This window comes from Lactuca saligna, chromosome 1, assembly GCF_052625555.1.
Source record: "Lactuca saligna cultivar CGN05327 chromosome 1, ASM5262555v1, whole genome shotgun sequence".
Taxonomy (NCBI): domain Eukaryota; kingdom Viridiplantae; phylum Streptophyta; class Magnoliopsida; order Asterales; family Asteraceae; genus Lactuca; species Lactuca saligna.
Genome location: NC_136417.1, coordinates 39,302,209 through 39,315,048, shown reverse-complemented (window position 1 = coordinate 39,315,048; position 12,840 = coordinate 39,302,209). Strand labels below are relative to the sequence as shown.

At 34.0% G+C, this 12,840-nt stretch overlaps 1 protein-coding gene across 1 annotated transcript; it reads right to left on the bottom strand.

The window, feature by feature from the left end:
• Nucleotides 1-5,366: 5,366 nt before the first annotated feature.
• Nucleotides 5,367-6,871, bottom strand: LOC145033417 (BURP domain protein RD22-like). The gene is made up of 3 exons (XM_078982043.1): nucleotides 6,725-6,871; nucleotides 6,428-6,533; nucleotides 5,367-6,341 (listed from the first exon to the last, which is right to left on the bottom strand). Exons 1-3 carry the CDS (start codon nucleotides 6,761-6,763, stop codon nucleotides 5,524-5,526), a joined length of 963 nt encoding a protein of 320 aa, XP_078838169.1. The 5' UTR covers nucleotides 6,764-6,871; the 3' UTR covers nucleotides 5,367-5,523.
• Between the last annotated feature and the right edge of the window lie 5,969 nt (nucleotides 6,872-12,840).

Sequence of the window (12,840 nt, the reverse complement as noted above, 5' to 3'; positions counted from 1 at the left end):
TGTTCTTGGTCAACATTCATCAAAATCAAGAGAATTGATTTGACGATTTCTACACTTCAACTGGAACAAAATCGATTTTTATAACAGAACAAATCACATAAAATCGATTCACAAATTCTGATTAACAAGGACTTCTAATCAATTAAAGCGAAATCGAAACTCAAGAACGTCGATCACAAGGAAAGTAAAAAATGTACAACTCTTTAATGCACATAAAAAACAATGCAAACTTAATGATCATCGAATAGAAAGAATCGAACTGATTTTAGATGAATCTTTGGGCTTTCATCAATTTAATATAAAAAAAGAAGTCTATGGGCTCAAAATAATTTGTGAATAGTAATGGATCCATTCGTTTGGATCATGAACAACGAAAATATTGGGTTTAATTACGAATTAAGTCCATAACAGTAATGGACTTGAAATTTTTGGAAAATGATTTTGATATTTGTTTGGGCTTGATCTATGGAAGAATATTGATTGGATCAATTAGTGGGATGGAAACGGATTTGATCCAATGAGAAAAGACGATCAAAAATGAAAAACACAAAATTTGAATAGAAATCATGGATGTTTTGGAATCCATTTGAGAATTTGGGAAACCTTTTTGATGATTCAAGCTCCATTTGCAACGATCGAATCAAATTTTGAAGATCTTGGTTCTTTTGGTGGATTGATAAAATCTTCAATTTGAACATTGTACCACTCACGATGCGTGTTGTACGATTCATTCTTCGTGTTCTTCAACGATCTAAGAACATCTTCATAAGAACCATCAACACTTTTGGGTTTTGAATTCAAATTCATTGCAACATTTGATGGTTGTTGCTTTGGAACCCAAATTTGCTTCATGAATTTCGGCTTCACAACAACATTTGATGACTTTTGTGAATAAACCCACTTGTTCTTACATTTGATCTTCTTTTTCTTTTTCTTTCTCATATTTTTGCATCTTGAAGATTTGATTTCAATAATAACTTCATTTTTGACAACTTCAACTTTTCATGTTTGAATCAAATCTTTTGGAGTTTGATATTTGTGAATTTCTTGGATTGATGGTTTTCGATAAGGAATCATTCCTTAAAACGAATCACAAGAACACAAAATATCATCAGCTTGAACTCCAATTGAGCAAAAAAACTTTTTCATCTTCATGAGAATCAACTTGAATCTTCTTATCATGAACTTCAAGAACATCAAGAACATCACATTGAATTTCATAGTCTTGAACTTCAACAAACTTAAGAGCATGAAGATCACTTGAATATTCAATAAGAGAAATTTATCTCTTATTAAACAAATCTCATTCTTTTTCATCCTTTTGATTTTCACTACTAGATAACATGAGATAGGAAAGTCCAAACAAGTATTCAATCTTTAAAAGTGGTTGAAATATCAATCTTCGATGATCATCATTCAAATCTTCATAAGAAACCACAGTATCCCATGAAGTCAAGCCACCTTTCAACAATAATCCATAGAATTGATTTCCATTGACTTTGTATTTGTAACACCAGTCAAATTTAGGTCAAAATTAAACTTTTCTAAAACCATAATTGGGATGAACCAAGTAGTAGATATCATAACGAGGTTTCCAAAAATATAAAGAACACTAAAATCTGAGTTATAACAAAGAAGTTATGGATTTTTAATGGACTTTTCCAGTCCCGACTTATTAAAAATATACTATTAAAAATAAATCAAAACTAGCATACGAAGTCTAAATGAAATTTGTATAGTACAGTCTCACCTACGCGTGGATATAAAGAACGTCAAAAACGGAGCTCGTACGCGAAAGTTACATAAGTTAGAAGTTCGTTAATTTAAATTTCCCCCCGCGTAATGGGGTACGCTCCACGTACCAGGCGATAAGAGACTCGCCCCATCGGACAACAGCTCTCCCATCGGCCAATAGGTCCGAGACATAAGCAGTGACGACTCCGGAGTTACGCCCAACGTACCGAGGCGGTTCAGCTAGCCTATAAAAGAGATGCGAGGCTGCCTAGATTTATTTGCTTTTTCTCTCATTCCTTTCACCTCTAAACCACTCTAAAGCCCCGGTAACCCCCTAGCACTCGACGCAAGTCCCGACGCCCCGAAGTTCCTGTGAAATAAATCTTTTCCAGTCGAAGTATTGCCCGCGTGAAGCCCAATTTTCACCAGAAACCCGAGGATACGTCAAGAAAGGTCACTCTTAGAATCGAAACGCCGTCTGATTCACCACTTATCAAGTGAGTTCATACCCCTACACTTTTCTAAACTTTTTATATGTTTAATAGGGGGAATACAAGTAAACACCCGGTTAATCCCGAGTGAAAACATTAATCTTTTGCTAACCTTTCATATTGCTTTTATAACTATTTTATGAAATTATTAACATGCAAAACACCTCACAGCACAACTTTACCCTTATGGGATACAATATGTTTTATAAATGAAATACATTTTATTTATACGTTTTCATACTACATTATATCAAGGCTAACCATTTCAACTATAACACCATGTAGTTACAAGTAAATAAAACTCATCATTGTGCTGTTATTGACACCATCGAAAGGATAATCTTTTCATACAAAATCATATAAATTATATTGATTATACTTTACAAATCAATCCACTTTTTCTATAGTACAAGGTTATAAATAAAAATTGTTATTTTTATTTACTAAAAGGTTTATCATATATTTCTCATGAACTTACTATTAGCGAATCATTAGTGAGGCAGCGACTTTGTTTAGTATTAAACGAGAGTCTTACCCTTATAACCAGAGTCTCCCATTCGGAGAGCGTGAGTTTGTGTATAGATCTATACAGGACAGACAATCCCATGCCCTGACTGTTAGCTACAGTTGGAACGAAAGTTCTGGGGTTACAAATGTCATTTATAGAAGGATATCCGTCATATAAGTATGGTTATAGGAACTCGCGTGTGGAAACAATGACTTATTTACATAGTAATACTCAACTCAATCAAGCTAGGGGTATAATAACTATATGATCACTTAGTATTTACATCAGGGTTATATATGGTTTTCATTTGATAAACAGTGGGATGTATGATTTCAGCTTCATTTCCTGTTTCTTGTTCGGTTGTGGATTTAGGGCAGAATCACCCAATCGACTGTTGGTTCCAGTCTTAGTCATATACAACTTGTAGGGACTAAGTAATCATGATAGGGTATTATCAACATATTCAGAATTCAGTAAACGGAACTTTAACTAGTTTTACTTAATAATAAAACTACCAAGTTATAAAGCTAAGTATGTCATAGTTACTTACATGTCACGGTCTTGGTCATTTAAGACTGCCTCTCATCTACTAGGGAAAATATGGGATTTTCTGGGTCTAATACATTCATTTTCAGCACAACGAATCATAACTCATCTATTAGGGAAAACATGGGATTTTCTAGATCTAATACATTCATTTTCAACACAACGAATCATAACTCTTTTCATTAGAAAATATCGGATTTTCTGGAGACATATGCAAGTATTTTTCATATTGATGTGATCACTTAGTGGGTATGTTTGGGTTATATAAAATGAAGATTCGATAGATAGTGAAATGTGTGGTTTCCGCCTCATTTCTGTTCCTTGTTTGGTTGTGGGCTTAGGGCAAATCTATTCATTCGACTGTAAGTTCGATCTTTGATTTTATATAACTTATATGCACTAAGTAATCATGGTAGGAACTAACATTGGTCACTTTTCATATACAAATTCAAAGTACCATATATCACTCTTTAAACGTAAGAATCAAATTTATTTTGTTATCAATGCTAAGGGATACACTTCAAACTATTAAGAAAATATAGGATTTTCTGTAATATCATACGAACATTTTCAAGAAACAATAAACTTACCTTCTAAATCAAATACTTATGAACTCACCAACTTAAATGTTGATACACTTTCCAAATCACTTGTATTCTCAGGAAACTAATAAACAGGTACTCGTACAAGTGTTAAGAAGATGGAGCATAGTAGCTTCAAGTCTTTGTTTTGGTCATCTACTTTTGAAATCACACTATCTACTTTATGTATTCAGTGTAAACACTTTATTATCAATATAATGGTTGTTGCTGCTTTGATTACTATTTTACATTTGTTTTGATACTGTTCATGATGTCCTTCGCCCCCGAATGTTTCTACTGTTCAGATTTGGGGGTGTGACAGATTGGTATCAGAGCATTGTTTATAGTGACCTAAGTATATCAACCTATAAACGATATACAACTATAAATATAATGGGATAAAACACTCTGAACAAGAGTTATACTTTTAAATATAATAATATTTTTATAAAAGTATACAAGTGTACATATACACAAAGATAGTATCATATTAAAACAAGATAAATGTATTAAGATTGTTGAATAGCATGAGTTGGCATTGGAATATATAATCAGGTTTGAGATGAATATAGCCTGATCAACTATATTGTTCGAGAGATGATTAGCGTATGCCTAGGAATAGTCGTGGTGTTGCAACAAGGTCTAAAACTTACCAGCCCCTCGTACAAAAGAAACTCTGGAATCAAACATAAAGTTAAAATACTATAGGAGTATTTTAAGTGCAATAAGGTAACTCAAGAGAAAACTAAAAGACATTTGCTGTCAGGTCTATAATTACGAAGGGTATGCTCCAAGGTTATATATAATTAAAATTCCATAGACTTAGAAGTAGTGATCTTCGCTCTACTACTTGTTCCTTGTTTGGTTGTGGTTTTAGAATAGAATCACTTAATCGAAAGTCTATTTAATCTCAATTATATATAACTGGTGTACGCTGCATAATTATTAGAGGACCCAATGAGGATCACCATAAAAAAACTATTAATATTCTTTAGACATCTCCATTCTCGCACGACAACGTAGTTAGATATAACCACTCCACTACATCAGTTAATAGAGGAGTCAAGGAAGATCAAAAAGTGACTCATAAAGAGAATCCCGAGAAGGGAACAAATGAGGATTAAAGAAATAGAGAAATCATCAAGGACCTGATGCATCATACTAAGAACTAATAAATTGATATAACCTAGTGAGAGTGATTACACTACTCACACTACGTGTCTACGTGTTAGTCTTAATGCTTTTTCAGACATGACAAATAACAACATGGAATCACGGAATTTCAATTGGGAAAAGTGTCAAAACTACCATTGGAAATGCCTTGAAACGCTTGATGGAAATCCTTTGGAAAATTTTCCTATAGGAGTTTTTTTTTGACATTTTTTTCCCTTGGAATGGTCTGTTCCGACAAATTTCTACGCCTTTTACCCTTCGGAAATAAGGCGCCTTTGTAGCAATAAGCTGGCCGTCAACATTTATTGTCTACTTTTTGAAATAACAATTGGCTTAATTAGAAAAAGTAGTATTTATTATTTTACCTTACAAACAGAAAGATGCAGCAAATCCGTAAAAACTAGTGTACGTAAACCTTACAGATTGTCCAGAAAAGACACATGACACGCACTACATATATAGGTGTAACATATTCTTCCTGCAGTGTTTATTAATATGGAACCCAAACAACATGATCTTCGGGTAAGAAATGGCAAACTGGAACACTTCCTGGTTTGACTTTGAGCACTTGAAACGCCAAATGTTTTGGATTCCACTTCGAAGTGTCTGTATGGCAAACCGCTACTGTTTTCACTTTGGTACCATCAGCGCCTACTAAAGAAACAACGTATGCTCGAGAGCTAACAGTTTTGTGGCAATAAAAGACAACATATGCGTAATTTTGTTTATGGCAAACCACAGCTTTATCTGCTGCCAGTTTCTTGGCTCCCTCAATCGTGTACTTTTGTAGGGGAGTACTTTCTTTAGCGTTTACCTCTGTTGAGATCGCTTTAACGTTTTTACCTAACTTGCTCGTACTAAAATCGACCATGGACTCTAAGGAAGTAGCACAATATTTTTCCTCGTCTTGGATTCCTTTGTTCTCGCATTCACTTAAAGTTTGTTTCATGTCATGGGCTTCCACCGAGCCCGATTTTATCGAGAACTGGTTGTAGATTTGAGGAAGTTTGTTTGACGAAAATGGTATAGACTCAGCTACCTGTCGAGGTAAGAACGTGGATTTTTTGTCGTCTTTAGTGAAATGTAACTTCATTTCCGTCCCTTGATGCAAGTCGTTTTCCAAGAAAAAAACCGCTACGTTTGGGTTATCCTTGAGTTGATCTTCGGAGGCAGCATAATTGTAGTTGAATGGATTGTGTCCGTATCCGTATCCAACACCAACATCCGTCTGTTTCCCTGGTTTTCCTGTATGCACGGCTACACCATCCTCTCCAACTCCGACTTCTGTATTATTCTCTTCCGACGATTCTGTAAATCAATAAATTATTTCTAACCAAATCTGTAGAGATTACAGCAAAGGAGAAACAATAAAGAAATCAGAAATAAAGATGAACCTGTAGTTTGTACAAGTTCCTTGATTGCTTTGGGCATAGGACTGTTTGGCAATACAGACTTCCAGTAAACATCAGGATTCACTGCATGACTTGCAACCAGCGCTAGCTGATGGAAACGACAAATAAACACAAATGAATTCAGCTCCAAAATATCATTCTATACATACACCGATACACGAACACATTCAATACTTCAAACGGGCCAAAACTTCTTCGGCCATTTGTGGTGAAAAAAGACATTAAAATATCAGAATTTTTAAATATCCCAAAAATTAATGATGATGAGAATATACTTACAGAAAAAAGTGTATAAACGTTGAGAACATTGAACTTCATTGGAGAAAAACTGAAACCGAAATCAAACTGAATGTGGAAGTTAGCGTTTGATGATGTATGGAGAATGGGTTTGGTGAAGTATTTATAATGGAGTTAATTGATAAATATTGACAAACTCACCAAGAAAGACGCCCTGTTATAATTATGGCCACCTACCGACTGCAAAGATCAAGTATATCATATGCCAAGCCCACATATGGGCGGCAATCATATTTATGCTTGACTGCAATATTTGTTTAAATTATAAGCTAGACTCGTGAAGGGTATGAGAATTATGGTGGTTATAATGTCAGTTAACTAGTTGGTTATTGTTGGTTGTTATGAGTGTCATCATCCGCTAATATATATGAAGGGTTGCCTTGTTTCATAAGCCACCTGTTGTTTACTATATATATGTTATTTGTTCTAAAGTAAATTGTTGTTGTATATTGTTAACTACGTGACAAGTCTGGGTAAACACTTCTTGATGATATTGATCTTAAAAGTAGTGATTGACCTTACTTTTATAGATTGTCATTGCAAAACACAATACTAGCGAAATTAAATTCGAATGACATCGGTTTTCCAATAATCTTAGGTATGAACTTGGAGCCCCAATATTATTTTATGCTTGAATCCAATATTTTAGTTAGATTTTCTTAGGTTTTGGCCCATGAGGTGTTGTACTTACATATGTGGATGTATATGATAACATATTAATTAAGGATCTAAACTGTTATGTCAATGATTATAAAGATTTTAGTGTCGTCTAGAGTTGCTCTCCATGTGGTTATTTATTTGTTTCCGCGGGAGGTTTTGGTATCTGCAGAATGAAGTACTTTTTTTTTTTTTTTTTTTTTTTAGCTTAGATTATCTGTGATTAACTATACATGTATGAAGAATTATTTGGACTCTTACACAGGTAGAATCCATTGACTTTTATAGAGTACAACCAATTACTACATTATCCATTAAACACATATACAACAACATTTACAACTCATTAAACATCTATTCAATCCTAATCATCACTTTATTACTTCTACTAGTTTATAACCTTACTTCTACTAGTTTATAACTCGTGGAAACTACGGTTATAAAATTAATTAAATTTTTATAGTAAAAATTCAAATTTATTAATTAATTATTTTAAATAAATTATTAATTAGGAGTTTTTTTAGTTATATAAATTTTAATCATTGATTTAAATAAATATGTGAAATTATATCATTTGTATTATTTTTATTTTAACTAATGTTATTAATTTAATGTAATTAAAGTGGAAATTTTAAAATTTAAAAGTTGAAATGGAGTTGACAAATGACATATATTAATTAGGAGATATAATAAGGTGACAGATGACAAAAGAAGAATAAAATATGCATTAATTAGGAGGTCTAATAGAATGACACATGTCAAAAGGAGAATAAAACTATTCTTTTATTAGAATAAGGATTGAATGATTTAGTGATCATTCAACTCTACACCATATCATCACCCATACTCTATTCAACTCATATTTAATCTTAATCATCACTTGTCCAAATCTTATAGTGCTTGCATCGTGGATGCTCCTAGTCCCAAAATTATTTTTATCTCACTTTAACCCCTTGGTTGGCCACTCACAACTTTTCTTTTTTTATCTTGTTGTAAGAATTTCTTTCCTTGCTAACTTCTAGCTTAGTTTCGTATTAATTTTTTTTCTCATTTCTAAAAACAAGTAATGTATATCCCCTCTCTACTAAATAGGAAATTGAGTAAATTACATAAACCGTCCAAATGTATCGTTAAATCTTCACGTTTCGTCCTTAATTTTTTTTTTTACTCCGATCGTTCACACGATGTTTTTGTTGCAGTTTACATCCTTGACATACCAAAAATGACTATATTTCTATTATGATTCAATTTTTTTAGATAATTATTGACATTATTATGAAAACAAGTGCGTCGACCCATCTCATCTGCAACCACTCACTCCATACCCCTCCCCATACTCACTATCACATATCGTCCCACCTTTCTTCTCTCACATGAGAACACCAATGAACTCAAACTTCTTCTCTAACCTAAAGCAAACCCTAAGAACATCGGTTCCGTCCTCTCTCAACTTCGACAAACTCATCCTTCAACACTTTATCATGGCCACCATAAATCACCGATTCATGTTAGTGGCCACCTCCATCCTTCGTCACTACAACCTCCTCTAGCTACATGACGCGGCCACCATCATTGATGCTTTCTAGAACCACATTTGATTTTTTGAATCATCATCGGTTCATGTTTGGGATTTGAACTCTAGACATGTCCACCACCACCATTGATGCCTTTTGCCACCATCATCGAATTTAGATTTATAGATGATGGAGTTCATTGGATCCATCACAATCATTGATGCCTTACTTTATGGAATTTCATTTAGTTTGATTTTAAATCGATTTTGATTTTGAGTCGGAGATTCTGTAAAACCCCGTTTTTGAGTCGTTTCACAATTCGGGGTTGTGACCCGAAGATCAAATATTATGTGGCTTTGGGCTTTGGGGAAAGAGAGTTGTAGACCCATTTGGATGTGGGTAATGTAGATTGTGTGATCTAAGAGTTCGGTTGTGTTTTGGAGTCAAAGGGTAAAATGAGAAGTGGTGTTTCAGATTTCTTTTAAGAATTATGGATTTTAGTTCGATGTATTTTAAGTCAAAATTAATTAGAAAAGGTTGTAAAGCTCCTCAATACCTTTCCATGGATATAAAGAACGTCGAAATCATAGTTAGAATGAAGAATTTATGACCATTCGAAGTTAGGAGGCTTTTGGGTTGAGCCTTGTATGCTGGGTGTACTAGGCAAGAGGTGATCGCGGAGTCTAACCTAGTATGATATGTGTACTAGGAGTATGCTGTGCATACATAATCAGATGTCAAACCCTAATTTGAGTGTTTTGAGCCCTATTTAAGCTCCTTAACTCCCCCAAACCTTTCAATTCTCAGGCTCCACCCCTTCAAAGTCCTCCCATGAAATCCTAACCCTAGTTTGAGCCTTGTAAGCTAAAGGAAAGTGTTTTTGAGTGCTTTGGAGTGTGCATGGTGTACCTTGGAGAAGAAGGAACTCCTTGGAGAAGTTTTAGTTGCATTGTAGCTTGTAGATCAAGACCTTGTTCACTTTGATCTTTGTTCGAGAGGTATAAAGTTAGAATCTTGATGGTGCATTTTATAGATCTAGCTAGATTTGGGTGTTATGAGCTTTTGGTCACTTTAGTGCATAAAATTTACATCTTGAAAGTTTGTTGTGAATAAAGTTGGAAACTTTATCCATCTAAACATCATTGTGATTCAGATTTAAAGGTTGGAGACGTGGACTTAATGGATTAAGTTGAAAAAGATGCACTTTTGGTCCATTTGATACCTAAAGGCTAGATATTAGTGGTTTGGACAATTCTAATGGATAAAGTTGGAAACTTTATCCATTATGGAGCTATTAAGATCCATAAAAATAGGATCCCGGTCCTTCTATTCCTTCCATGCAAGTGTCATGAAGTCTTAATGGATTAATAAGTTATGGTTTTGGCTTTTGGACCTTTTCTAGACATGGAAAGTCATAAATGTGGAAACCTTATGACTTAGAATTATGTTGTGGGGCTAGATGTGAGTGTTGGAAGAAAGGACATAAGAGAATAAACACTTAATGGAAAAGTGCCATTTGGCCGAGTACGCTGGGAATAGCTTTGAGTAAGTTTTGCGTAATCGTGTGGAGTCCCATCCCTAGATGATGAGTACGCCATGCATACGAGCTGAGTACATTAGGTGTACTCAGCCTCAAGTTGGATTTGTTAACTTTGACTTCCGTTCACCGTTGAATTTTTGACCAAGTTTGACCTTGGTTCAAACTTGAGTATTTTAGGCTATTAATTAAGATTTTTTTTATGGTTCTGGTGTTAGTGGATTCGCGGGTGCAAGCAGTGCAAAAAAAGGATCGTATCTTAGTGTTTCAGAGTTCTTTGATTCAATTGACTCTTCTCTCTATGCTTGTTAGTCGAAGGTGCCAATGCCGACTCACTAAATTGTGTATGTAGGATGATAGCTGTCTTTGTGACTTTTGCATGTTTGTATGAACCTGTTGTTGGATTAGTGTCTAAGTCCATAACTGTTTTGGTATGTACTTGACCTGATTATGAGCATGGTCCTTTTGGGTCGCCTTCACCATGGCAATATGTAGGATGATTTAAGGAGAGAAAGGTTTAAATATGATTTATTAATATATTATGAGAATAATATATTAAAGGGGAAATCATATTGTTTAATTAATATTAGTCAATAATTAATTAAGAATTAATTTTGTGACTAAAAGAGATTAATTAAATATAGGGGACTGGACTGCAATTATTGGATAATTGAGTTATTGGGCTAAGGAATGCTAAAGGAATAAGGGGTGAACGAAATTATGATGGAAGCCCATCATATTTTCGTCCATAGCCTTGTCCAGAAGGTTCCATGGGCTGCTTAGAGTTTAAGCTGTCCATTAGGGTTTTGACTGAAACCCTAGCAGCCAACACAAGTATATAAAGGACCCCTTAGGCCCCAAAAACGTGGAAAACACTTCCATTAGGGTTTCCAGCCGTTTTTGGTGCCTCCTTTTCTTCTCCTCTTCATCCAAGTTGCATATGGTGTTTGTGACTCCATTAGAGGTACTACACTTGTGGTACTTGCTTTCAAGAGCTAAGGAAATTCAAGGAACTAGTTGTTATTGCTATATAACAACAAAAGGTATGTACTCTAGCTTTATATATGAATTTCGAAAATTATAGTAGCATGCCAGGTTTCTTTTGTGTTCATAAAGTTGTATAACTAATAGTGAAAACATAGATCCAATACTAGGGTTGCATGCACACATAGGATTGTTTGTATAAAACCCATCAGTGGTATCAGAGCCATTGGTTTTTGTTTTCAATTAGCTTTTATTCAAATTTGTGAACTTGACATATTAGGGTTTATGGCTAATAAACCCTAAAGGCTAGGTAATTTTCGAATTAGGGTTGCAAAACCCTAGATGGCGATTTTTGCTAGGGTTTCACAAATCCTTTCCTTAGCCTCCAAGATTTTGAAATCTAGGGTTATCCAACCCTTGGATTTCGAAATTACCTCCTTCCCCAAGGTTAGATCCTAAATTTTAGGGATTTGGATAATCCCATATCTTGTAATTATCTTTTAATTGTTAAATATGGTAATTAAAGATCATGAATTATCCCATCCCTTATTTTCGAGATTTAGAGAAGGATTCAAGGGATTAGGATATCTTAGATGTATAATTGGTAATTATCCTCATGATCTAGATAATCCCTTGTGATTTAATAATTTAAATTAATTGTTTAATTTATGGTAATTATTAAATCAAGTGTTTTAATATTTAAAATTTTAATTTAAATGTCTTAAATTTGAAATTTTTAAGTGAGATTAAAACCTAATTGTTTTGAAGAGTTTCAAAACTTGCCCTCAAGTTTTGGAATTTAAATTGTTGATTAAAAGTTAATTTTGAAAGTCTAAATTCCAAAACCCTGATTTTGAAAAGTTCAAATTAAACCCTTATGGTTTTATTAAATTAATTAAGTGTATAATTAAAAGAGATTTAATAAATCCATAATGTTTTTGGTTAGTTAAAAGTATAATTTAAACCACCTAGTATTTTAAAAGTGTAAAATACACCCTTATACTATATATAACATTAAAAGTTTAATATTATATATGTATAACTAAAAGGTCAGTCTTACCGTTAGTAGGCCTCATTCACGAAACTAGTCTATAAGGGGTGTTTAAGGAAATTGCCTATAAAATGGCGATTGAATGGGTATCCACTCTTACCCACCGCACTCTTGACTAGTGGAGGGTCGTTAGCCGAACGGGTAGGATAGGACATAAACCTTCCATTATAAGTATAATGAAGTACAAAGTAACTAAATGCTTTTTCAAATTCCCAAATCATAGTTGCTTTAGGCAAAATGTAAAATTGTATGCTAACCCATGGAATTACACTTCGTACCCTTGTCAAACGTTAGTGGAGCGTGTGTGGTTAACCGGCACACTAATTTGGGGATGACATTGGTAGCGAAGGGTGAC

Coding starts and splice junctions, on each gene's coding strand:
- LOC145033417 (XM_078982043.1), bottom strand. CDS start 6,763: ATGAAGTTCAATGTTCTCAACGTTTATACACTTTTTTCT. Junction 6,534..6,724: donor ACGTTTATACACTTTTTTCT/GTAAGTATATTC, acceptor CGTTTCCATCAG/CTAGCGCTGGTTGCAAGTCA. Junction 6,342..6,427: donor GGAACTTGTACAAACTACAG/GTTCATCTTTAT, acceptor ATTGATTTACAG/AATCGTCGGAAGAGAATAAT.